This window comes from Lepus europaeus, chromosome 12 (assembly GCF_033115175.1).
Source record: "Lepus europaeus isolate LE1 chromosome 12, mLepTim1.pri, whole genome shotgun sequence".
NCBI lineage: Eukaryota > Metazoa > Chordata > Mammalia > Lagomorpha > Leporidae > Lepus > Lepus europaeus.
In genome coordinates, this window is record NC_084838.1 from 55713563 (window position 1) to 55737375 (window position 23813).

A 23813-nucleotide genomic window follows, 5' to 3' on the forward strand; every position below is an offset into this window, starting at 1 on the left:
CCTGATTTTGAAACATAGCTGCATGGAGGATGGCCCAGGTGCTTGGGCCCTGCACACCATGGGAGACCAGGATAAGCACCTGGCTCCTGCCGGATCAGCGCGGTGCACTGGCCGCGGCGGCCATTGGAGGGTGAACCAACGGCAAAAGGAAGACCTTTCTCCCTGTCTCTCTCTCTCTCTCACTGTCCACTCTGCCTGTCAAAAAAAAAAAAAAAAAAAAAGAAAAAAAAGAAAAGAAACATAACTGCAAAGTATAATAATAACAACAAGTGTGGTATAGCATAGAATAGATATATGTAACAATGAAATAAGATTGAGAGTTTAGAAATAAATCCATACATATATGGCAACATTTTCAATAAGAGTGCAAAGAACATTTAATGAGAGAAAGTCTCTTCAACAAATGATGCCAGAACAACTGGATATCCACATGCAGCAGAAGGAAGCTAGACTCCCAAAATCATATTATAGAAACAGTCAGCTTAAAATGGATCAATGACCTAAACAAAAGAACTAAAACAGCAACAAAGGGGTAAATCTTTGAGATTAGATTAGAAAATATAGGAATGAATTTTTACAACCTTGGACTGAACAATATATTCTTTTTTTTCTTTAAATTAATCATGTTGGTTGTTTTAGTTAAGTACAAAGACTTTTCCAACATGTCACCTAGAGATCATTTCACCCACTGCTCTGCTTGGCAGCCAGTCTCTTGTCTCTCTCTTCAGCAATGGTAAGGCGGATCCCCTTTCCTCGAGGAAGAGATATCCATGGTTTGTTGCCTTTGCCGATAACAAAAATGTTGGAGAGCCGTGTGGCAAAGCTGTTGCCATTGGCATCCTTTACATGGACCACATCAAAAGAGCCAGGATGCCTCTCTCTGTTGGTGATCACACCAATTCTTCCCAGGTTTGCACCTCCAGTCACCATGCACAGATTACCAGTGTCAAACTTAATGAAATCGGTAATCTTGCCAGTCTCCAAATCAATCTGAATGGTGTCATTCATCTTGATGAGGGGATCAGGGTAGCGAATGGTACGAGCATCATGGGTCACCAGATGTGGGATTCCTTTTGTGCCCACAAAGATCTTCCTCACTTTGCATAACTTGTACTTGGCCTCCTCAGGTGTAATACGATGAACAGCAAAGCGACCCTTGGTATCATAGATCAGACGGAAATTCTCTCCAGTCTTGTCAATGCTGATGACATCCATAAAACCAGCAGGGTAGGTTATATCAGCTCGGACTTTGCCATCAATTTTAATGAACCGCTGCATACAAATCTTCTTTACTTCATCTCCTGTCAGGGCATACTTAAGCTTGTTCCTTAGGAAAATGATGAGAGGAAGACATTCTCTCAGCTTGTGGGGACCAGTGGATGGACGAGGAGCAAACACACTGGTCAATTTATCCAGCATCCAATGCTTTGGAGCTGCTACTCGCTTCAGATGCTTCTTGGGACCACGAGCCATGGCTGTACTAGGAACAAAAGCGTGGACAATCTATTCTTAAATGATACCACAAGCACAATCATCAACAACTTAAGAAATTATATTTCATCTAAATTAAAAGGTTTTGTAGGGGCAGGTGTGGTGTAGCAGGTTAAGCTACCACTTGGGATGACTGCATCCAATCCAGCTCCTTGCTAACACTCTTGGGAAGCATCAAATGATTGCCCCAGTGCTCGGACATTTGTAACCCATGTAGGAGATCAGAATGGAGTTCCAAGCTCCTGTCTTTTTTTTTTTTTTTTTTTTAAGATTTATTTATTTGGGGCCATCAGTGTGGTGTAGGGGCTTAAGCTGCCACCTGTGGTGCTGGCATCACATATGGGTACCAGTTTGAGTCTTGGCTGCTCCAGTTCCAACCCAGCTCCCTGCTAATGTGCCCGGGAAAGCAGTGGAGGATGGCCCAAGTGCTTGGGCCCCTGCACCCACATGGGAGACCAGAAAGAAGCACCTGGCTCCTGGCTTTGGATCGGCGTAGCTCCAGCCATGGCAGCCATTTGGGGGTGAACCAATGGAAGGAAGACCTTTCTCTCTGTCTCTCTTTCTCTCACTGTCTAATTCTATCTGTCAAATAAATAAATAAATAAATAGTGTGTAGCCAAGGGCCGATGCTGTGGCATAGTAAGCTAAACCTCCACCTGCAGCACCAGCAGCCCATATGGGTGCCAGTTTGTGTCCCAGCTGCTCCTTTTCCAATCCAGCTCTCTGCTATGGCCTGAGAAAGCATTAGAAGATGGCCCAGGTCCTTGGGCCCCTGCACCCATGTGGGAGACCCGGAAGAAGCTCCTAGCTCCTGGCTTTGGGCCAACCTAGCATCAGCCATTGTGGCCATTTTGAGGAGTGAACCAGAGGACAGAAGCTCGCTCACTCTCTCTCTCTCTCTCTCTGTCCCTACCTTTCTGCTTCTTTAACTTTGCCTTTCAAATAAAATAAACAAATCTTCATTTGTATGAAAGATAGAGTTAGAGAGGGAGAGACAGAGAGAAGTCTTCCATCCACTGGTTCACTCCCCAAATGGCTCCAACAGCCAGGGCTGGTTCAGGCAGAAGCCAGGAACCAGGCCATCTTACACTGCTTTCCCAGGCACATTAGCTAGGAGCTGGATTGGAAGTGGAGCAGCCAAGACAGGAACTGGCACCATATGGAATGCCGGCATCACAGGTGGCAGCTTACCCTGATATGCCACAACGCATGACCCAGCCTCAACTATTGCAGGCATTTGGGGAACAACACATTAGATGGAATTGTGTTCCCTCTCTCTTACTCTGGCTTTCAAATAAATAAAATAAAAACTTCTGTGGATCAAAGGATACTATCAAGAAACTAAAAAGATCATTTAGAGAATGGAAGAAAATTTTTGGACATTATATACCTAATAATTTAGTATTCTAAATATCTAAAGAATTCTTACTACTCCTTAACAATAGGACAAACAGAGGGGCCAGCACTATGGTTCAGCAGGCTAAGCCACGGCCTGCAGTGCCAGCATCTCATATAGGTGCCAGTTTGATTCCTGACGGTTCCACTTTGATCCAGCTCCCTCCTAATGTGCCTGGGAAAGCAGCAGAAAATGGCCCAAGTGCTTGGGCCTTTGCACCTACATGGGAGACCTAGAAGAGGCTCCTGGCTTCTGGCTTCGGCCTGGGCCAGCCCTAGTCATTGTGGCCATTTAGGGAGTGAACCAGCTGATTGAGGATCTCTTTCCCTCTTTGTAACTCTAACTTTCAAATAAATAAATCTTTAAAAAAAATCCAACTTAAAAATGAGCAACCTGTATGTGCTATTGGTGGGACTGTAAATTGGTATTACTATTATGGAAAACATCATGAAGTTTCCTCAAAAAATTAAAAATAGAACTACCTGGTGATCCAGCAATCCCATTTCTAGATATACTTGTATATTCAAAAGAATTGAAAGAAGGGTCATATAGAGATATTTGCACATTCATATTAATACCATAATTATGGGGCTGGCACTGTGACATAGTGGTTAAAGCCATTGCCTGTGGTGCCAGCATCCCATGTGGACATTGGTTCGAGTCTCAGCTGTTCCACTTTTTAAAAAAATTTTAATTAGTTTTTTTAAAAAGATTTATTTATTTACTTGAAAGTCAGAGAGAGGAGAGGCAGAGAGAGAGAGAGAGAGAGAGAGATCGATCTTCCATCTGCTGGTTCACTCCCCAGCTGGTTGCAACGGCCAGAGCTGCGCCAATCTGACGCCAGGAGCCTGGAATTTTTTCCAGGTCTCCCACGCAAGTGTAGGGGCCCAAGGACTTGGGCCATCTTCTACTGCTTCCCCAGGCCATAGCAGAGAGCTGGATTGGAAGTGGAGCAGCCAGGTCTCAAACCAGTGCCCATATGAGATGCTGGCGCTTCAGGCCAGGGTATTAACCCGCTGTGCCACAGCACTGGTCCCAAGCTGTTCCACTTCTGATTCAGATCCCTATCTGAGAAGGCTGCAGAGCCTGGGGCCCTGCCACCCATGTGTGAGACCCAGAGGAAGCTCCTGGCTCCTGGCTTCAGATCAGCACAGCTCTAGCTAGTGTGGCAACTTAGGGAGTGAACTGGTGCTTGGAGGATCTTTATCTCTCTCCTTCTCTCTGTAACTCTGCCTTTCAAATAAATGTTTTAAAAATTGCTTTATTAAAAAATATCATGATTATACACAATAACTAAAAGGCAGAAGCGACCCAAATGTCTACTGACAAATAAATAAAGAAAATGTGGTGGGGCTGTTGCTGCAGTGTAGCAGGTAAAGCCTGTCTGCAGTACTGGCATCCCATATGGCCTCAGGTTTGAGTCCTGGCTGCTCTACTTCCGATCCAGCTATGCTATAACTTTGGAAAGCAGTGGAAGATGGCCCAAATCCTTGGTCCCCTGCATCTGCATGGGAGACCCGGAAGAAGCTCTTGGCTCCTGGTTCGGATCAGCTTGGCTCCAGCTGTTGTGGTGATTTGGGGAGTGAACCAGCAGATGGAAGACTTTCTCTCTCTCTCTCTGCCTCTCAAATAAATAAATCTTTTTAAAAAACTTTAAAATGTGGTATATACATGCAATAGAAATTTAGCTTTAAAGAGAAGGAAACATTGTCATATTATGTAACACAGTTGACCTTGAGGATATTATGATCAAATAAGGCAGTCACAAAAAGATAACTACTATTTGATTCTACTTATAAGAGATATTTGGGCAAAACCATGTAGACTGAAAGTAAAATGGTTACCAAGGGCTGTGGGAGAGGGGAGGTGTGAGAAGTGTCTAATGAGTATGAAGTTTCTCCTTTTACAAGATGAAATAATTCTAGAGATTGTTCAGAAAAATGTGAACACATTTATAACACTGAGATGTACACTTAGAGCTAAGATAGTAATTTTTAAGATACTTTTATTTGAAAGGCAGAGAGGGAGAAGGTGGGGAGGAGAGAGGGATCGTCTACCTGCTGATTCACTTCCAAATGGCAACAGCTAGGACTGAGCCATACTGAAGCCAGAAGCTTCTTCTGAGTTTCCCACATGGATGTAAGGACCCAATTACTTGAGCTATCCTCTGCTGCTTTCCCAGGTGAATTAGCAGGGAGCTGGATCACAAGTGGAACAGCTGGGACTTGAACTGGTGCCTACATTGGATGCTGGCACTGCAGGTTGGGGCTTTTACTCACTAAGCCATAGCACTGCCCCCTCCATACATTTTTTTAAGGAAAAAAAAAAAAAAAAAACCTGGGACACAATCTTAGACTTTACACTTTGCCTCACATTAATTCACTCCCACTACTTCAATAACTAGAGCCCCAAAATGGGGTGAGGACTAAAAGCTTGAATAGACAATTCTGCAAAGATGATCCACAAATTGGTCAAACACATGAAAAGAGGCTAATATCATTAGTCATTAGGGATATGCAAATGAAAACTACAATGTATTACCATACAACATTCATTAGCATGGCTAGAAAAAAAAAAAAAACAAAGAAAAAGAACAAGTGTGTTGGCCAAGATGTGGAGAAATTGGAGCCCCCATGGGTTGTTGGTGGGAATGTAAAATGGTTATACCCATCGTGAAAGTTTCACGATTTTTCCAGGATTTAAATATAGAATTAGTATATGATGCAGCCATTTCACTCCTAGGTATATACCTACATACACCGAAAACATGAATTCAAACAGCTGCACTATTTGCCAAAGTCAAAAGGTAGAAAAGGCTGAAAGGTCCATCAAATTGTGGTCTAATCATAAATAGTGGAATATTATTGAACCATCAAAAGGAATGTAGTAGTGATACATGCTACAGCATGGATGGACCTCAAAACATTAGAAGACACATACAAAAGGTCACATAATTGTCCATTTATATGAAATATATAGAATAGATAAAACCATAGGTATAAACACAGATTGGTGCCTGCAAGTAGCTGGTGGAAATAGGGAATGGGGAATAACTGCTTAAGGGGTATGGGGTTTTCTTTCAGGGTAAGGAAAATACTTTGGAACTAGATAACTGCAATGGTGGCTGCATAAAATTGTGAATGTATTAAGTGTCACAGACTTGTTCACTTTAAAATGATTAATTTTACATTGTGTTAATTTTAGAACAAAAATTACATAAAAGGCTTTAAAAAGTATCATTTTAGCAAACATTCTATGAATTAATGTAAGTTGATCAAACAGGATTCAGTAGAATCAACTTTGAATGCAAAGCAGGTCTAAATTCAAAACTTTGCAGTAGTAAAGCAGAAGATGGTATGCAAAAGTCTTGGAAAATAAACATTATTTTGTTTATATAATGTAGTTACATTTTTCTTGAAAATAAAATATGGAGAAAATACGTAATAGACAATAAATATTGCTTCTTCAGTGTACTTATCAAGACTGTGGGCTTCAGAGTTAGATCTCCTGGGTCCCCAACCTGCTTCTCCCAGAAATGTTCTAGAGGAATAATCAAATGCACCTTCTCTCTCCCACATCTTTCTGTACTACTAAGAGTTGCATCACTGTCATTTCAAGATTTACTATTAAGGGATGAGTGTTGTCTTGTGAGTTAAGCCACCATTTGGAACGCCTGCACTCCATCTCAGTGATTAGATCTAGTCCCCATCTTCACTTCTGATCTAAATTCCTGCTAATGCAACCTGGAGGCAGCAGAAAATGGCTCAAATGCTTGGGCTCCTGTCACCCACAGGTGAGACCCCAGTGGAGTTCTGGTCTGGACTTCAGGCTGGCCCAGACTTGGTTATTACAGGCATTTGGGAATTGAATGGAAAACTCTTTTTCTATCACTCTTTCGAGTAAATAAACATTTTAAAAAATATTTACTAGTCTTTTCTCACTATGCATCAAGCATCTGGGTATGTCCGGGTATCCCAAAATTATCATCTAGTAGAGGAGGTAGACCATAAATAACCCATTTACTTTTCATGATTAAGTACCACATAGGAGAACAGCACTGTATTAGCCAGTTAGTATGTGTGTTTTGGGTAGTGTGGTTGGGAAAGGTGTCTCTTCCGAGGCTGCATTTAGTATGAAAGACCTCCATGGCTCTAACGACGGTCAAAAGGCCAGTTCGAAACTGTTTAAAGTTTGAGGCCCTGGCAAAGGTTTTGGACAGTATTTCACTGATGTATGATGCATTTCCAGTAGGGCAGTGATACGACTTTGCGTTTTTGAAAGATCGTAGAGACAACAGAGAAAGCAGGGAGACTTCAGAAGACATATGACGGTCCCATGGACTTGGCCTAACCGCGGTTGTGGGCACGGGCGACAGATGACTGAGGTGGTCATTTTGTGATAGTACGGTCCTGTCCTACTCTTGGGTTATCGGATGCAGTGGTCGGGACTCAGCTGGGGCTCGGCCACGGAACAGCTAAAAGGCACAGGACAGCGCAGAAAATACTACTTAGTGGAAAGATTATCTCTTACAACTAAACGTAGGCTCGTCTCACCAAACCTTTGCGACCGCCACAACTTCTTACTCAACGCTCGCGGAGTTCGCGTCTATAGCGCCAACTAACCCCCACCGGAAGTCCCGCCCACTTACACTCACTTCCGCCACACAGCCGTCTGTTCATCTCGCGAGAACGGAAAGTGCCTATGTGATCTAAGCTAAGCGGAAGTCGGGCCTCTTTTCCCTGGCGCCTCCGAGGCGGTCAGCTGCTTCAAAATGAAGGTAGGTCGGGGTTGTGGGTGTTGAACTAGCTTTGAGGTACTTGCATCGAGCTCCAGAATTCTGCTTTGCCGCGGCCCCAGCTCTTCAAGATACTGTCCCTTGTTGGAGAAGGGTCTGAGGCAGGGGAAAAGTTTGTACTTGTGGAAACAGAGCTCACTGGGCGAGCGGATGGCGACTGATTGCGACTGGAGTCGCGCCGGTCTGGGAGCGCCATGGTGGCGATCTCGCGCCCAGCCTGGACTGAAGCAGACGTTTTTCCCAGTTTGCGGCTGCCCTTTCGCGCGGCTCTTGATCTAAGCCACCTAGATCATATTTCCTGATGGAGCGGGTGAACGGCAGCGGAGCGCCCTCGGCCGCGGAGCCACCCCGCGGGACTTGAGAAAACGTGGCTTACCTAGAGTGGTGCTTGCTGGGTGTTAACTACGCTTACTAGTGATTCTTTAAAAAGTGAAACCGGCATTTCACATTTCTGCCGATTGAGGGTGACATGAAGGGCGTCTTGAAATGAATGACTGTTGCGGGAGGCTCTAAATTACCTAACACAGGCGACTTGCTAAGCTTTTTCCTCCTTTTAAAACTGCAGCTGAATATCTCCTTCCCAGCCACTGGCTGCCAGAAACTCATCGAAGTGGACGATGAACGTAAACTTCGTACTTTCTATGAGAAGCGTATGGCCACAGAAGTTGCTGCCGACGCTCTGGGTGAAGAATGGAAGGTAAAAATTAACGCGTTGTTGCAGCTCTTTTAGTGAGACCGTGAATGATAGTGGTAATTCAGACTCCTGAGTTCTGTATTCTAACTTAAGTGGGTCATTTCTGAATGTCACCTTGCAAAGGGGAGCTGTCACCTGTGGGGGTTGTATAGTTAAACTGCAAAATAAAGCTGAAGTTGACATGAACATAGGCTTCATTCCCTGCATTATACACCAAGGCAAACGTCAAATAGTCCGCTGCTTGATAGTACTTAGGGGGTATTTTTTAAATGCTAAGAAGGATAGTTTGTTGTCTTGATTTCTTAAATGTTTTTGTTCTCTTAGTGGTGTTAACTAGTAAAACAGGCTAGAAATGTGAACTGGAAAGGAATTTGCTAATTGAACTTGGCAAACTAGCAGCTGGAGAATATACTGCTACTTGCTGAGTACCTCCAATTAGACTTAAAACGAATTTCACTCCCTACAATTGGGTGTGCTAGGCTTAATAATTCTTGGTTTTTAAATTTGGAATAGAAACAGTAACTATGTCATTGTGTTCCGGCAGGGTTATGTGGTCCGGATCAGTGGTGGGAATGATAAACAAGGTTTTCCTATGAAGCAAGGTGTCTTGACCCATGGCCGGGTCCGCCTGCTGCTGAGTAAGGGGCATTCCTGTTACAGACCAAGGAGAACTGGAGAAAGAAAGCGCAAATCAGTTCGGGGCTGCATTGTCGATGCCAATTTGAGTGTTCTCAACTTGGTTATTGTAAAAAAAGGTGAGAAGCATGTATGTTGCTTAAGTTTGATGTTTGTGGAAAGTGAACTTTTTCATTTCAAGGATCTCCGTTTAGACACAGGAACTTGTCTCTACCAGTGCAGTTACAAGTGATCAGTATAGGATAAACATGCCAATTTGGGATTCTTAATTATAAGGAGGTTGTTGAGTTAAACTTTGTTCACTTATCTCTTCTAAGGAGAGAAAGATATTCCTGGATTGACTGATACCACGGTGCCTCGTCGCCTGGGTCCTAAAAGAGCCAGCAGAATTCGTAAACTTTTCAACCTCTCTAAAGAAGATGATGTACGCCAGTATGTTGTAAGAAAGCCCTTAAACAAAGAAGGTAGGAGGGATTATACAATTTAGGGCTTATTTTTTCTCATGGGCAGATAGTGTATGTCAGATAAAATTTGTGCCTTATATTGGAGCATTTGCACCCCTGAATTTTTAAGAAGGTATTAGCAGGTGTCCAGCTACACACTAGGTATTTATCCTTGTTCGTATTCAATGCTGTGTTTTGGGGTCAAGTCACAAGAATGATCAGATATTGTGGGGCTGTGTCTGCAAGTGTTCTCACTTTTATTTTGGTTGTAAAGTTTTTGAAGAACCCATTCAAGATTTTTTATGTGTGATATGCATTGTCTGATTTTTTTTGAAGATTCCTCTTATATTACTAGGTAACATGTCACCAGTGAACAATTAACCAGTGATCATTTTTATAGTGAAATGTGTGAGTTTATGCTACATAGATACATAATTTCACATTTGGTTTTCAGGACACTTGGCACATGATATGGGCTATTAGTTCATTGTTGAAATATCTGAACACCTACTATGGTGCTGTTTTTGGTGCTAAGGATATGTCACAGACAAAATACCTATTGTGAAGCTTGAGTGCTTAATCTTACAGCCTGAAGTGTTCCCAGTGTCCATGAACTTAAAATGGTAGAGGCTTCTGCTCTGAAGCAGATCCAGGCATAAATTATCGCAGTGCATGCATGCAAGGATAATGTAGATTGCTTTTCAGGTGTTTTTATATTTTACTTGAGGGGTAGAGTTACCATAGGGAAGAGACAGAAAGGTTTTCCATCCACTGGTTCACTCCAGTGGCTGCACTGGCGAGAACTGGGCTGATCTGAAGCAAGAGACTGGAGCTTCTTAAGGGTCTCCCACATGGGTACAGGAGCCCACACACTTGGGCCATCTTCCACTGCTCTCCCAGGCCATAAGCTGAGAGCAGGATCAGAAGAGCAGCCGGGACACTGCGGGTGGAGGTTTAGCCTACTACACCACAGCGCCAGCCCTGCTTTTCACAGACTTGCTGCACAGAGGCATACTAAAAAATCATGCCATTTTGTTTCAGTAAAGCATAGGCACTTAGCAAACAAAAATAACTGGTTGCTTTTCAGAAGGCCTTCAGTTGCCTTCATGTTTATTTTAGCCCTTCATTTTGAGTTTTGATAAGGGGGTGGTAGTTATTCTAAATTGTAGAATAGTTAAGAAATCAAAAGCCTCAACTACGTTTTCAGACATAACTGAAACTTGTGTATATCATAGTTAGAAAATACATGCGTGCTTGCTTAAAGATGTGGATCTTAATGAATCTGGGCATTTGATTGATATTCAATTGAACTGTCTGGATTTTTAGGTAAGAAACCTAGGACCAAAGCACCCAAGATTCAGCGTCTGGTTACTCCACGTGTCCTGCAACACAAACGCCGGCGAATTGCTCTGAAGAAACAGCGTACTAAGAAGAACAAAGAGGAGGCTGCAGAATATGCTAAACTCTTGGCCAAGAGAATGAAGGTAAGTCCAAAGTGGATAGGGCATTAGGTCTGCCTTTGGATTGGGTGCATATCTTTTCAATACAGACAAGCTTTAACTGCTTTTTGTTTTGTTTAGGAGGCCAAAGAAAAACGCCAGGAACAGATTGCCAAGAGACGTAGGCTGTCTTCTCTGAGAGCGTCTACTTCTAAATCTGAGTCCAGTCAAAAATAAGGTTTAATAACAACAAATAAATAAGATTTTCAGATCTCCTTTACTGGTTTTTCATTGATGATGTAACTACATAAATGAAGGGAAACAGGTCATGGAAAAAGGAGGTATGTGTATGCGACAGTCTGGTAAGGGTGGACAGAGTCCTGAAAGCAGTACTCTTGAGTTAATTCAGGGACTAGTGGGAATAGATGGCCAAGATAAAGGGTTTCTTTTGGTAGTGAATGGCACATTAAGATTCTTTTCAGAAAGGCAAGGAACAGCGTGGGAAATAAACAACTGGGACTGTCAATCGTTTTATACAGTTTATTTTGAGGAACACACTTTTTCTGAAAAAGATATTTACAATATATGCAGAGTGCCCTGTGAAGGTGGACACTGCGAGAGTTTTTTTTTTTTTTTTAAATTGTTAAGGCACGGCTAATGGATACCATTTTTTAAAATTTCACAAAGCTTTTAAAACCAGTGCAAACTTAATGCATTAACAAAACTGACTTGAAAAGCAGTTGACTGCCTCTTCAAAACAAACATTCTTACATCAATGAAAAACCTACAAAGAAATACTAATATAGCATGGCTTTTGTAGTAACTATAATGTTTAGTTGTAATGTTGAAAGGCTATCATGACACTCAAAAGGCACATTAGGTTTAAGTTTCTAGAGTATGCATTTTAGCAGTAAATTTTTCACCCAGAGCCTAGAGCTTTAGTGTCTTAAAATCCACAACTGTACACAAATTGAGATGTCACTGAAATAGTAATAAGTTCCCTGGTAAGACCAATGATCTTAATGGGTGTAATATCAAATAACATGAAATTAATGGCAGGTAAATAAATTGATTTTAAATAGCCAAAGGGGAAATTTAATATTTTAAAGTTACTCTAAAGAAAAAGGACTGAAGTTTTAGCCATAGGGGTTACTCCCAAGTTACCTATCACACATGAGAACCATCTTTCACCATAATTAGGCTCCCCTAGACTAGTTATCCTGGCTCATTTAAGATTGAAGATTTGATAAAGATGACAAGTATAGATTGCCAAAATGTTCAATCTTGAGAATAAAGGTTAATAACTATATTCTGGAGCTACAGAATATTTATGCTTATAAAGTCTTGAACCATGAAGGTAGTGGTGAACAACTTAGAAGATGATTAGGAAAGATTCTAAAGCCAATGCCAAAAGACACCTCTTAAAAGTTAATGGGATTAAGGATTAAAATTTCTTAAAGACTAGAAATCACTGCAGACATTTCTAAAATTACCCTTTCTGTGGTGAGTGCTAGAAAACGCCTTCAGGATTAACAAATCAATCCTGATGTCTAATAATTTAACAGGTCATTAGAAGAATCTATAAAATCTGCAAAATCTTCATTAGACAGTAAACAGGAAGTGCTTTGGTAGGTAAAAACTAGGAGAAAAATAATTTTGAAGATTTCAAGATCATTAGAAATTTAACAAACACAAGCACAGCAAACTTAATTTTTCACTTTATTCAACCTCAGTTTTTTATGCAAGGTAATTTCAAATTTTCTGTCGAGTCAGTGTTCTGTATTAAAACTAGTACCAAGTTGTAAATTGTAAAAATATACTCTTGAGACAGTGCAAAAGATTCATTTTGAAAGTAATGAAAATTGTACATGATTTATGTCAGGTTCTTTCACTCAGCACTTTCACAATAAATTCAGACTAAATTCTTCAAAGGTAAATGCCTAAATCATATAAGTCAACACAATTTGTGCTGTTTAGCAAATGGGAATAACCTTTTTGTGTCAATGGATTTAGTCATCTGCATAAACTGGAAACATGCAACCACTGGTTTTTTTTAAAACCATGCAGAGTTAAGGCAAGTTTACTGTTCCTTAATGCATATTTTTTAATGAAAGGCATGATACATGTGAAAGTGAGGCATTGTGAGGTCATGATTTTCTTAAACATACTGGCATATGCTCAGTAAGCTTCAAAATTATGAGACTTAATTGGTTTAACCAAAAAGTAGTATTTACAAATTCACACTTTTACTCAAAAGCATATATAACTATTATACAAAAATAAAAATGTACAGTGCAAATTTATCCCACAGGTTCAAAAAGTGACCAACAGCAACAAGTTATGTCTTGAACAAAGATTCCCGTTCAGACACTAATTTTAGCATTTTAAGCATGTACCAATCAATCTCACAAATTATAAAGCTAATTGCATCTCAATTTAAGTATCTGATCAGTTTATTCCCATTTCAAAGCCTTGGCAAATTAAGTTTTGGGAAGAGGATGGAAGCAACTAGATATTCAAAATACAGTCATTATGCAATGTAATAACAAACCAAGATATGAAAGTTGGAGGGAAGGCAGTTATCAGATTTTCAGGAAATTTGAGATTAACGACTACAGACAAGTTTGGTAGTAGTCATTTACTTGATAGTCAATGAGACCCCTTTCAGAAAATTGTATTGCAACATGCAATCTAAGAATTTTAATAAATATACATGTAAAATATGGCTATACATAGACATACCTACACAGCCCCACACATATACACATACACAAATAATTGCTCTTATAATTGAGTTATTTCATTTGTTTGGGATTAGGCAAGTTTGATCTGCCATTTCCCAAACTCAACAGCTTCAAATCAAATATAAACAAAATGCCTAGCATGAGTGGTTTCTTATTTCTATCAAACTATTAGAAATACTGAGTAAATCCAAATAATAGTTTTCACCAGAGGCAAACAATTCAGGAGTTGGAAGTCTTCAACATCAATAAACCCTGGGGGATTTTAACAGCATTTTACATTTTGAGATGATTTCAGTATGAATTACAATTAATTATATATTACCTAAGAGTTAACTTCATTTCAGTTTTCACTAATTCTCAGGAGCTGGAAAAAATCTTGAATGTTTCCAGACAATCTACTTCCCTGGTACTATGTGTCAAAATTCTAACGAATCCTTTATTTAAATGAGAGGCGCTCCAAAACACTTCCTGCACCATTCCACACTGACACTTGGTGGAGCATCAATTTTCTGCAACTTTTCAAGAATCTCTGAAGGTAGACTATTGTATGCAAGTCCATATTCATTGTCAAAAGCCTCTGAAAGACATTTTTTAAAATGTTATAATTTGTTAAAGGTCATGAATTGAAAAATTATACTAAGTCAAATATATATTTAAACAGCAGCATTTAAAGTAGAAGTCTTTAAAAGGCAAGTGGGGTTTTTATACATACCAGCTACAATTTTCTAAGCATTAGAAAATAAAACAGCCTTTAGGAGCTGATGCTGTGCAGTGGATTAATAAGCTGCTGCTTGCAACACCAGCATTGGAGCACTGGTTTTGAGTCCCAGCTATTTCAGGGTCCAGATCCCTGCTAATGCACCTGGGAAAGCAGGGAAAGATGGCCAAGTACTTGGGGCTCTGCCATCCATGTGGGAGACCCATACGGAGTTGCAGGCTCCTGGCTTTGTGGCTGTTTGGGGTATCTGTCTATCTGCCTTTCAAATAAAAAATCTTCAAAATAATAAAAAGACCATCCTTCCAACTTACCAATGTCAATATTCTCTCTCCCAAGTGACACTAATGATAAGAAGAGGATTTCTCTGTATAAACTCCTATGAAACAAATATTTTAAAAGTTAATGAGTAAATAGCATAAAATAATCACATATGCAGGTTTTTTTAAAAACTGAAAACAGATTAGGTTCTTGTAGTCTAGTCACCAGTTAACATATCCACATCAATATTCTGGTTTTGATATAATTTTATGAGATGCCACCTTTCTAGGAAGCTGGGTAAAGGAGGTACATTGAACTGTATTACTTTTGCAATTTCCTGTATCTTTTTCAAGTTAAGAAGTTAAAAGTTGGGGCCAGCGCTGTGGCACAGAAGGTAAGCTGCCATGAGCAGTGCTGACATCCCATATGGGTGCCGGTTCGAGTCCCTGCTGCTCCACTTCTTTTAATTATTTAATTTATTTATTTTTATAGATTTTATTTATTTAACAGGCAGAGTTACAGACAGCGAGAGAGAGCGACAGAGAGAGAGGTCTTCCTTCCATTGGTTCACTCCCCAAGTGGCCACAACGGCTGGCGCTGCGCCGATCCAAAGCCAGGCAGGAGCCAGGTACACCCTCCCGGTCTCCCATGCGGGTGAGAAGCCATTCTCCACTGCTTTCCGTGGCCACACCAGAGAGCTGGACTGGAAGAGGAGCAACCGGGACTAGAACTGGTGCCCATATGGGATGCTGGCGCCGCAGGTGGAGGATTAACCTAATGTGCAACAGCGCCAGCCCAGCTGCTCCATTTCTAATCCAGTTCCCTGCTATGGCCTAGGAAAGCAGTGGAAGGTGACATGAGTGGTTGGGCCCCTGCACCCATGTGGGAGACCTGGAAGAAGTTCCTGGCCCAGCTGCAGCTGTTGCAGCCATTTGGGGCCTCCCTGCCTCTGCCTCTATGTTACCCTGCTTTTCAAATAAATAAATTTTTAAAAAAATTTTAAAAACTTGGGGCCAGTGTTGTGGCACAGTGTTTTTTAGCCATGGCCTACAGTGCTAGCATCCCATATGGGTGCTAGTTCCTATTTTGGCTGTTCCAGTTCTGATCCAGCTCCCTACTAATGCACCGGGGAAAGCAGCAGAGGATGGCCCAGGTTCCTAGGCCCCTGGCATTTGATTTCGGCTTGGCTCAGCCCTGGCCATAGCGGCCATAGGGGGAGTGAACCAGCGGAGGAAGATATCTCTGCCTCTCTTTCTCTGTAACTCTGCCTTTCAAAAAATAAACATTTAAAACAAAACAAAGAAGTTAAAAGTTAATGAGCATAGGGGCCAACGCTGGTTGTGGCGCCATGGGTTAACGCTGTGACCTGAAGCACCAGTATCCCATATGGGCACCGGTTCGAGACCTGGCTGCTCCACTTCTGATCTGGCTCTCTACTGTGGCCTGGGAGAGCAGTGGAAGATGGCCCAGGTCCTTGGGCCCCTTTACCCATGTGGGAGACCCAGGGGAGGCTCCAGGCTCCTGGCTTCGGATCGGCACAGCCCTGGCAGTTGCAGCCAGTTGGGGAGTGAACCATCGGATGGAAGCCCTCTCTCTGCCTCTCCTCTCTCTCTGTGTAACTCTGACTTTTCAATAAATAAATAAATTCTTGGAAAAAAAAGTTAATGAGCATAAAGCTTTACACCAATAGAAATAAAAATTCAAAATGGGCAGCTGTAAATATAACTACTAAATGATGTGTAATACATATTTTAATTTCCTATTTTAATTCACAAAATCAGAGTCTTCTCTCATATTTGCCTCTCAACAAAGTAAAAATTTCTGCATAAGTTAAGAGTAAACCCTTGGACACAGTGAAAGGTGGTGTGGTTTCTTGACTAATCTAATACAAGGGATAAATCACCTTTATTTGGTTTGTAAAAATAAAAATGTCACACATGAAATGTTAAAAATGAGCTTCATGACAAATTAAGATGAGAGGGTAACAATTTACATAAGAAAAAAGTAGGACATGAAGGTGATTCTAACAGCACTTCTTACAGCTTTAGGTGCTTCAGAAGCCATAACGTGACATTTCTAATATTTTCCTGTTCTTAACCTGCAGATGTTTGAAGCAAGTTACTCTTTAAACTATGAAGGTCATTTCTATGTCAACAGTTGAGATTACAAATGAATTCATACATTTCATTATCAGTTTTTGCCCTGTCACATCTGAGATTATCATTAAAGATGCCATGACCAAAGAACTTTGAAGGGAACCCTGGAAACATTAGTAATGTTAGATATAAGTGATTATGTCTCCTTTTCTGAAGTTTCCATTGCAAAATTCACTTATGTTGAGATGAGGATGAATACTGATAGCAGACAACAGTAACAGGATCAAGATACTTCTATATCCTTTGTAGTTCAATGCTTCTATCACTTTCCTAAATTGTTACTCCTAGTGCCACATTCTTTTATATCCAGTAAAGAAAAGATGTGTGGCTACCACAGGGCCTAAACAAGTAAAATACAAGTATATAACTTAATAAACTCAAGGATGGTTTCAAGTGAATAGCACTAATGTTTCCAAAAAAACAGTATATTTTAAACATCAATTATTTACCTTCCTAAAATTTAATCTTCTTTATCAATGCTTTTATTATGTGTGTATGCTCAAGTATGAATCTATATATATCTAGATTTTAAAACCAGTCATGGTATGTTACAAGTATGTATTTCTGAGATACTTTAAAAAATTTGGGGGGCTGGTGTTGTGGCATAGTAGACTAAGATTCTGCCTGTGGTGCCCACATCCCATATGGGTGCTGGTTCATGTCCCAGCTTCTCCTCTTTGATCCAGCTCTCTGCGATGGCCTGGGAAAGTAGTGGAAGATGGCACAAATCCTTGGGACCCTCCACCCACATGGGAGACCCAAAAGAAGCTCCTGGCTCAGGCTTACCTCCGGCCATTGTGGCCACCTGGGGAGTGAACCAATGAATGAAAACCTCTCTGTCTTTCCCTCTCTCCATCTGTAACTCTATCTCAAAAATAAATAAATCTTTAAAAAAATAATAATTTTGAAAAAACATTATTGAGTGGAACACAGCTAAATAATATTAGATTATTACCTTTGTCTTTTCACATTCGGCTTCATGTGCTGTGAAAGCAGGCTGATAGGTTTTAGAACATCATTACGTTGAATACTCTGCTTAATAGCTTCTACTAAAGTGCTTGTTGCTTGTTGTTCCTCTGACAGGACAGACAATTTCTTTTCAGAATCTAGTAAGAACAAAGTGAATAAAAATTAGTTTTTCCCAATTATTAAACAACCCCCCAACAAATCAGAGCATTTCCAGGCATCTACTCAACATCACCTCCCCCTAACCAGTAAAATTATGTGGTAGTGTGCCAGCTCAAAATATTTTTCCTGTTCCCTACACATAGAGAAGACCTGTCCCTATGCCCTTCCCTAAGCCTGTGGTTTCCTCCACGCTGGCATATGATAGTTTGTATTCCAGCAGCCATTTTGTTGCCATGAGCCAACTTTTACTGATGGTAAAATAGACACAACAGAGGGAGTTTGGATCCCTATTAATGAAAGAGTTATCTACCAGTCTTCGACTGTTCAATTCATTCTTTTAATTTTTTTAGTGGGCAAATAACAATTGTATGTATTTGTGATATATACCATAATTCATAATTTCATGTAAGAATAACCTTTACCTGCTTAAGCCTCTTATCTTCTACTAAATATGGCAGTCCAATCATAATACAAGGGTAATTCTAGAAAAATTAACAACACTTATCCAGATTTCATAGCTTATAAAAGTGCTTCATGGGGTGGTCATTTGGCATACCAGTTAAGACACCTCTTAGGATGCCCACATTCAATGGAAGAGTGTGTAGGTTAGAGTGCCAGCTAGATCCCAGCTTTCTGCTAAAGCAAGCTTGGGAGGCAGTGAGTGCTTAAATTCTTGCCACCCCATCCATGTGAGAGACCTCGGTTGAGTTCTAAGCTCCTGCCTTTCACAGGCTCAGCCTCAGCTGCTGTGGGCATTTGAGGAGTAAACCATCAGATGGGAGATCTTTCTCTCCGTGTCTCTCAGTTCTGCCTTGGAAATAAACAAACATAAAAAAAAAATTTTTAAGGGCTTCAGTTGGGGCCAGCGCTGTGGCGTAGCGGGTAAAGCTGCCAACTGCAGTGCCAGCATCCCATATAGGTGCTGGCTCGAGTCCCGGCTACTCCACTTCCGATTCAGCTCTCTGCTATGTTCTGGGAAAGCAGAAGACGATGGCCCAAGTCCAAGGACTTGGCCCCTGCACCTGTATGGGAGATCCGGAAGAAGCTCCTGGCTCCTGGCTTCAGACTGGCACAGCTCTGGCCTTTGTGGCCATCTGAGGAGTGAACCAACGGATTAAAGATCTCTCTCTCTCTCTCTCTCTCTGCCTCTTCTTCTCTCTCTGTGTAACTCTTCCAAATAAATAATAAATAAATAATTTATTGGAATAAATATGCCAGCACTGTGGCGTAGCGCATAAAGCCACCACCTGCAGTGCTGGCGTCCCAGCTGCTCCACTTCCGATACAGCTCTCTGACTTGGCCTGGAAAAGCAGTAGAAGATGGCCCAACTCCTTGGGCCCCTGGGAAGATCTGGAGGAAGCTCCTGGCTCCTAGCTTCAGATTGGCTCAGTTCCGGCCATTGTGGTCAATTGGAAAGTGAAATAGTGCATAAAAGATCTCTCTCTCTGCCTCTCCTTCTCTCTCTGTGTAACTCTTTCAAATAAATAAATAAATCTTAAAAAAAAAAAAGTCTGCCTCAACTCCACAACCACATTCTACTTCCTGTCTCTACAGATAGGCTTGTTGGGGGTATGTCATAGAAATGCAATTATACAATTTGTGCTCTTTTGTAACTGACTGCTTCTGTAAAGTTTTCAAGATTCACCCATGTTGTAGAATGTATCAGTACCTCATCACTCTGTTGCCAAATAAAATTCCATTTTATAACTATACTATATTTTATCTATTCACATGGTGATGGATATTCAGATAATTTCTAAGGGTTGGCTATTATGAATGATGCTGCCATGAGCATTCCTACATAAGTTTTATAGGGATATGTTTTCATTTCCCTTGGGTATACACCTAAGAATACAACTATTGACACACAGTAATTCTGTTTACCATTTTGAGAGGGTATAAAACCATTTTGCAAAGCAGCTGTACCATTTTATATCCTAATGATGAATTACGAGGGTTTCAATTATTAGACATACTCACCAACTCTCATTATTATCTGTTACTGAATACCCATCCTAGGAAATAGGAAGTAGTTATCTCTATGGTTTGGGTTTGCATGTGCTTGATGTACTGTTAATGAGCATATTTTCACATGATACTTTTTTTTAAACACTATCTATTCAGGTCCTTTGCCCATTTGTAAAATAGGTGTCTTTTTAAGATTTCGTTACCTATCTGAGTACAACTCCCTTTTAAGATGCATAAATTGTAAATATTTCCACATTCTTTTGATTGACTTTTCACTTCTATGATGGCCTATATTTTAGGACAGCAGTTTTTTTCTTTTAACCACAAATCTGCTTTTTCTTTTATTTATACTTATGGTCTTGTATCTAAGGCTCTGTCTTACACAAGGTCATGATAATTTGCTCCTGTGTTTTTCTAAGAGTTTTTAGTTTTTAATTATTTAGACCTATGATCAATTTTTTTGTTCATTTTTATCTATGATGAGGAAGTGATTCAAATTCATTCTTCTTACATACTGCTTATCAGTTATCTCAGCACTATTTGTTGAAAAGAATATTCTTTACCCATTAAATGGTCTCCACACTCTTGCTGGAAGGCAATTGGCCACACATACATATGAAGGTTTATCTCTGGAATTTCAATTCTATTGATATGTACAGTTGATATGTATCTGCAGGTTCTGCAAATTCAACCAACTGCAGATAAAAAAATATATGGGGGAAAAAAAACTGGCTCTGTCCTGAACATGTACAGATTTTTTTCCCTTGTCACTATTCTCTGAATAATACAACTATTTACATTGTATTAGACACTGTGGGTAATCAAGGGATGATTTAAAGTATATGGGAAAGATGTATACAGGTCATATCAAATATTATACCATTTATGTAAAGAATTTTAGCATCCACAGATTTTGGTATAAAAGAGGGAGTCCTGGAAACAATCCCCAATGTATATGGTAGAACAACTATATATCTATTCTTATGCTAATATTGTACCTTTGCCTTAAGTTTTCAAATTGAGAAGTGTGAGTCTACAACTCTGTTCTTTTTCAAGATTGTTTTGACTGTTCTTTGTTCCTTGGAAATTCATACAAATTTTAGGATAGTTCTGGCCATTTCTGTTAAGAAGCCATCTGGAATTATAATAGGGATTGAATTGAACCTGTAGTTCAATCTGGAACAACCACTGTCATAATATTGTTAATTTTTACAATATATGAACATGGAATTTCTTTCCATTATTTAAGTTTTCTTTCAACCAATGATTTCACAGTTTTCAGAGTGTTAAGTTTTACATTTCTAATGCTATAATAAATAAAACTTCTCTTAGTTTCACTTTAAATTGTTCATTGAAAGTATAGAGAAATATAGTTGTTTTTCTGCATACTGACCTTTTGTCCTTCAACCCCACTAAACATATCAGTTTCACTGTGTATGTGTTCATGCTCCTTAGAATTTTCTATTGACAGTGGATCCATCCTCTATCACAAACCACCAAAGTTTCAGATACTTATAGTCAACCTCAATTCAAAAGTATTAAATGGAAAATTATATTCCAGAAATAAACACTTCATAAAAGTTTTAAATTTCATGCCAATCTGAATAGCATAATAAAATCTCAAATTTTCTTATACCTTCTTTTGAATCATCCCTTTGTCTAACATATCTACACTAGTCACTTAGTAGCTGTATTCATTATCTGACTATTCCAGTTTTACAGTGCTTGTGTTCAAGTAACCTTATTTAATAATAACCCCAAAACACAAGAGTAGTGACACTGGCGATTTGGATTTGCCAAAGAGAAGCTAGAGTGTACTTCTGTTAAGTGGAAAAATACAAGTTATCAACTTAATAAAGAAAGGAAAAAAAATCATATGCTGAAGTGTCTGAGATCTACAGTAAGAATGAATTGCAGTCTATATGGTTTGGTATTATCAGCATTTCAGGCACCCACTGGGATCCTTGGAATGTATCCTCCAAGGATAAGGAGGGACTATTATATACAATTGTAAAATCAACAAGTACAGAATACTTTTTTTTTTCAATATATGCCTTTCAGAAATTTTCTTGTCTAATTACTCTACTTCAATCTCCAGTACAATGTTAAACAGGAATGGCAAAAGCAGACATCCTTGTCTTGTTCCTGTATAGTAGTCCCTCTTATCTGAAGAGGGTATGTCTCCAGACCACTGAATACCTAAAGCCATGGGTAGTACTGAACTCTGGATATACTATGTTTTTTTTCTATACATATATACCTTTGGTGAGTTTAATTTATATATTAGGTGTAATAGGCCGGTGCCACGGCTCACTTGGCTAATCATCTGCCTGCGGTGCAGGTACCCCAGGTTCTAGTCCTGGTTGGGGTGCCAGATTCTGTCCCGGTTGCTCCTCTTCCAGTCCAGCACTCTGCTGTGGCCTGGGAAGGCAGTGGAGGATGGCCTATGTGCTTGGGCCCTGCAACCACATGGGAGACCAGGAGGAAGCACCTGGCTCCTGGCTTCGGATGGGTGCAGTGCGCCGGCCGAGGCGGCCATTTGGGGGCTGAACCAACGGAAGGAAGACCTTTCTGTATGTCCCTCTCTCTCTGTCTAACTTTGTCAAAAAAAAAAAAAAAATTAGGTGTGATAAGAGATTAACAATAACTATTAATAAATTAGAGCAGTTACAACATTATACTGAGTTATTTAAAATTTATGAATTATTTAGTTATGGAACTTTCCATTTAATATTTTTGGATTGCAGTTGACTGTGGATAAATGAAACCACAAAAAGCAAAACCACAGATGGGGGAGAGTATTTAGTCTTATGCCATTAAATATGATATCAACTGTGGATATCATATAGATATCCACATAGATGTCCATTATCAGTTGAGAAAGTAGAGCAACCAGGAATGATGCCCTAATGGGATGCCAGTGTCATGTTGCAGGCAGTGGCTTTATCTACTATGCCACAACACCTGTCCCCCATCCACAAACCTTTTGAAGTACCTTTGTATTAATATAACTGAGCACTTATTCATGTCTGTATTATGGAGTGAACCGTGTCCCCACCCCCTACCTTGTCAAATTCATGTTGAGGGCCTAACTGCTAATGTTGGAAGATATGGATTTTTTTTTTTTTTAACTTATTTGACAGGTAGATTTAGACAGTGAGAGAGAGAGAGACAGAGAGAAAGGTCTTCCTTCCGTTGGGTCATCCCCAAATGGCTGCTACGGCCAGCGCTGCGCCGATCCGAAGCCAGGAGCCAGGTGCTTCCTCCTGGTCTCACACGTGGGTGCAGGCACTTGGGCCATCCTCCACTGCCCTCCCGGGCCACAGCAGAGAGCTGGAGTGGAAGAGGAGCAACCGGGACTAGATCCCGGCACCCATATGGGATTCTACCACAGGCGGAGAATTAGCCAAGTGAGCCACAGCACCGGCCTGGAAGATATGGATTTTAAAGAAATACTCACATTAAATAAGGACATAAGGATGACGGACCCTAATCCAATATGACTGGTGTCCACATAAGAAGAGAGATACCAGGAATATGTATGTGCATGCACTTGCACATAGAAAAACCTATGTGAGGATACAACAAGAAAGCAGTCCCGTACGAACCAACAAGAGAGAACTCAGGACAAACCAACCTGCTGACATGTTAATCTTGGACTTCCAGGCATCAGAACAGTGAGAAAATAAATTTCTATTGTTTAAAGATACCCAGTCTATGGTACTTAGCTAAGGCAGCCCTAGGAAACTAACAGAGTTTGTAAATCATCTAATATTTCTTCTATGAACTACCTATTAATGTTATTTGTTCACTTATTTACTAGCTTTTGTTTTTCTTATTGACTCAAAAGGTTTCAATACATAGAAGATAATCTTTAAATTTCTTGTAAAATATATTCTAAATATAAAAAGATTAAAAATTAAGGCAGTACCTATGAGATTGGATTC

General features: G+C 40.3%; 3 protein-coding genes across 10 annotated transcripts in view; 1 reads left to right on the plus strand and 2 right to left on the minus strand.

Moving 5' to 3' along the window:
* Positions 1-343: 343 nt before the first annotated feature.
* Positions 344-7504, minus strand: LOC133771280 (small ribosomal subunit protein eS4, X isoform-like). 3 transcript variants are annotated; one of them, XM_062207035.1, is made up of 2 exons: positions 7418-7504; positions 344-1480 (listed from the first exon to the last, which is right to left on the minus strand). In XM_062207035.1, exon 2 carries the CDS (start codon positions 1471-1473, stop codon positions 682-684), a length of 792 nt encoding a protein of 263 aa, XP_062063019.1. In that variant the 5' UTR covers positions 1474-1480; positions 7418-7504; the 3' UTR covers positions 344-681. The 3 variants fall into 3 exon arrangements, with proteins under 3 accessions (XP_062063019.1, XP_062063020.1, XP_062063021.1); XM_062207036.1 differs by having other exon boundaries at positions 344-1475; positions 7418-7497; XM_062207037.1 differs by having other exon boundaries at positions 344-1475; positions 7441-7460.
* A 71-nt stretch (positions 7505-7575) lies between these two features.
* RPS6 (ribosomal protein S6) lies at positions 7576-11170 on the plus strand. The gene is made up of 6 exons (XM_062208152.1): positions 7576-7664; positions 8248-8379; positions 8921-9131; positions 9330-9476; positions 10782-10939; positions 11036-11170. Exons 1-6 carry the CDS (start codon positions 7659-7661, stop codon positions 11129-11131), a joined length of 750 nt encoding a protein of 249 aa, XP_062064136.1. The 5' UTR covers positions 7576-7658; the 3' UTR covers positions 11132-11170.
* A 249-nt stretch (positions 11171-11419) lies between these two features.
* Positions 11420-23813, minus strand: part of DENND4C (DENN domain containing 4C) — a 126352-nt gene continuing 113958 nt past the window's right edge. For all 6 annotated transcript variants that reach the window (XM_062208150.1, XM_062208147.1, XM_062208148.1 and 3 more), the window contains 3 exons: positions 17726-17876; positions 14668-14732; positions 11420-14215 (listed from right to left, as the gene is read on the minus strand). In XM_062208150.1, the coding sequence (XP_062064134.1) occupies positions 14079-14215; positions 14668-14732; positions 17726-17876 (353 nt within the window). In that variant the 3' untranslated portion in view covers positions 11420-14078. The remainder of the gene's footprint in view (positions 14216-14667; positions 14733-17725; positions 17877-23813) is intronic.

Excerpts from the sequence above, each read along its gene's own strand:
- RPS6 (XM_062208152.1), top strand. Across the intron at positions 8,380-8,920 it reads CTCTGGGTGAAGAATGGAAG|GGTTATGTGGTCCGGATCAG; the intron begins GTAAAAATTAAC and ends GTGTTCCGGCAG. Across the intron at positions 9,477-10,781 it reads AAAGCCCTTAAACAAAGAAG|GTAAGAAACCTAGGACCAAA; the intron begins GTAGGAGGGATT and ends CTGGATTTTTAG.
- LOC133771280 (XM_062207035.1), bottom strand. The coding sequence starts at position 1,473 with ATGGCTCGTGGTCCCAAGAAGCATCTGAAGCGAGTAGCAGCTCCAAAG.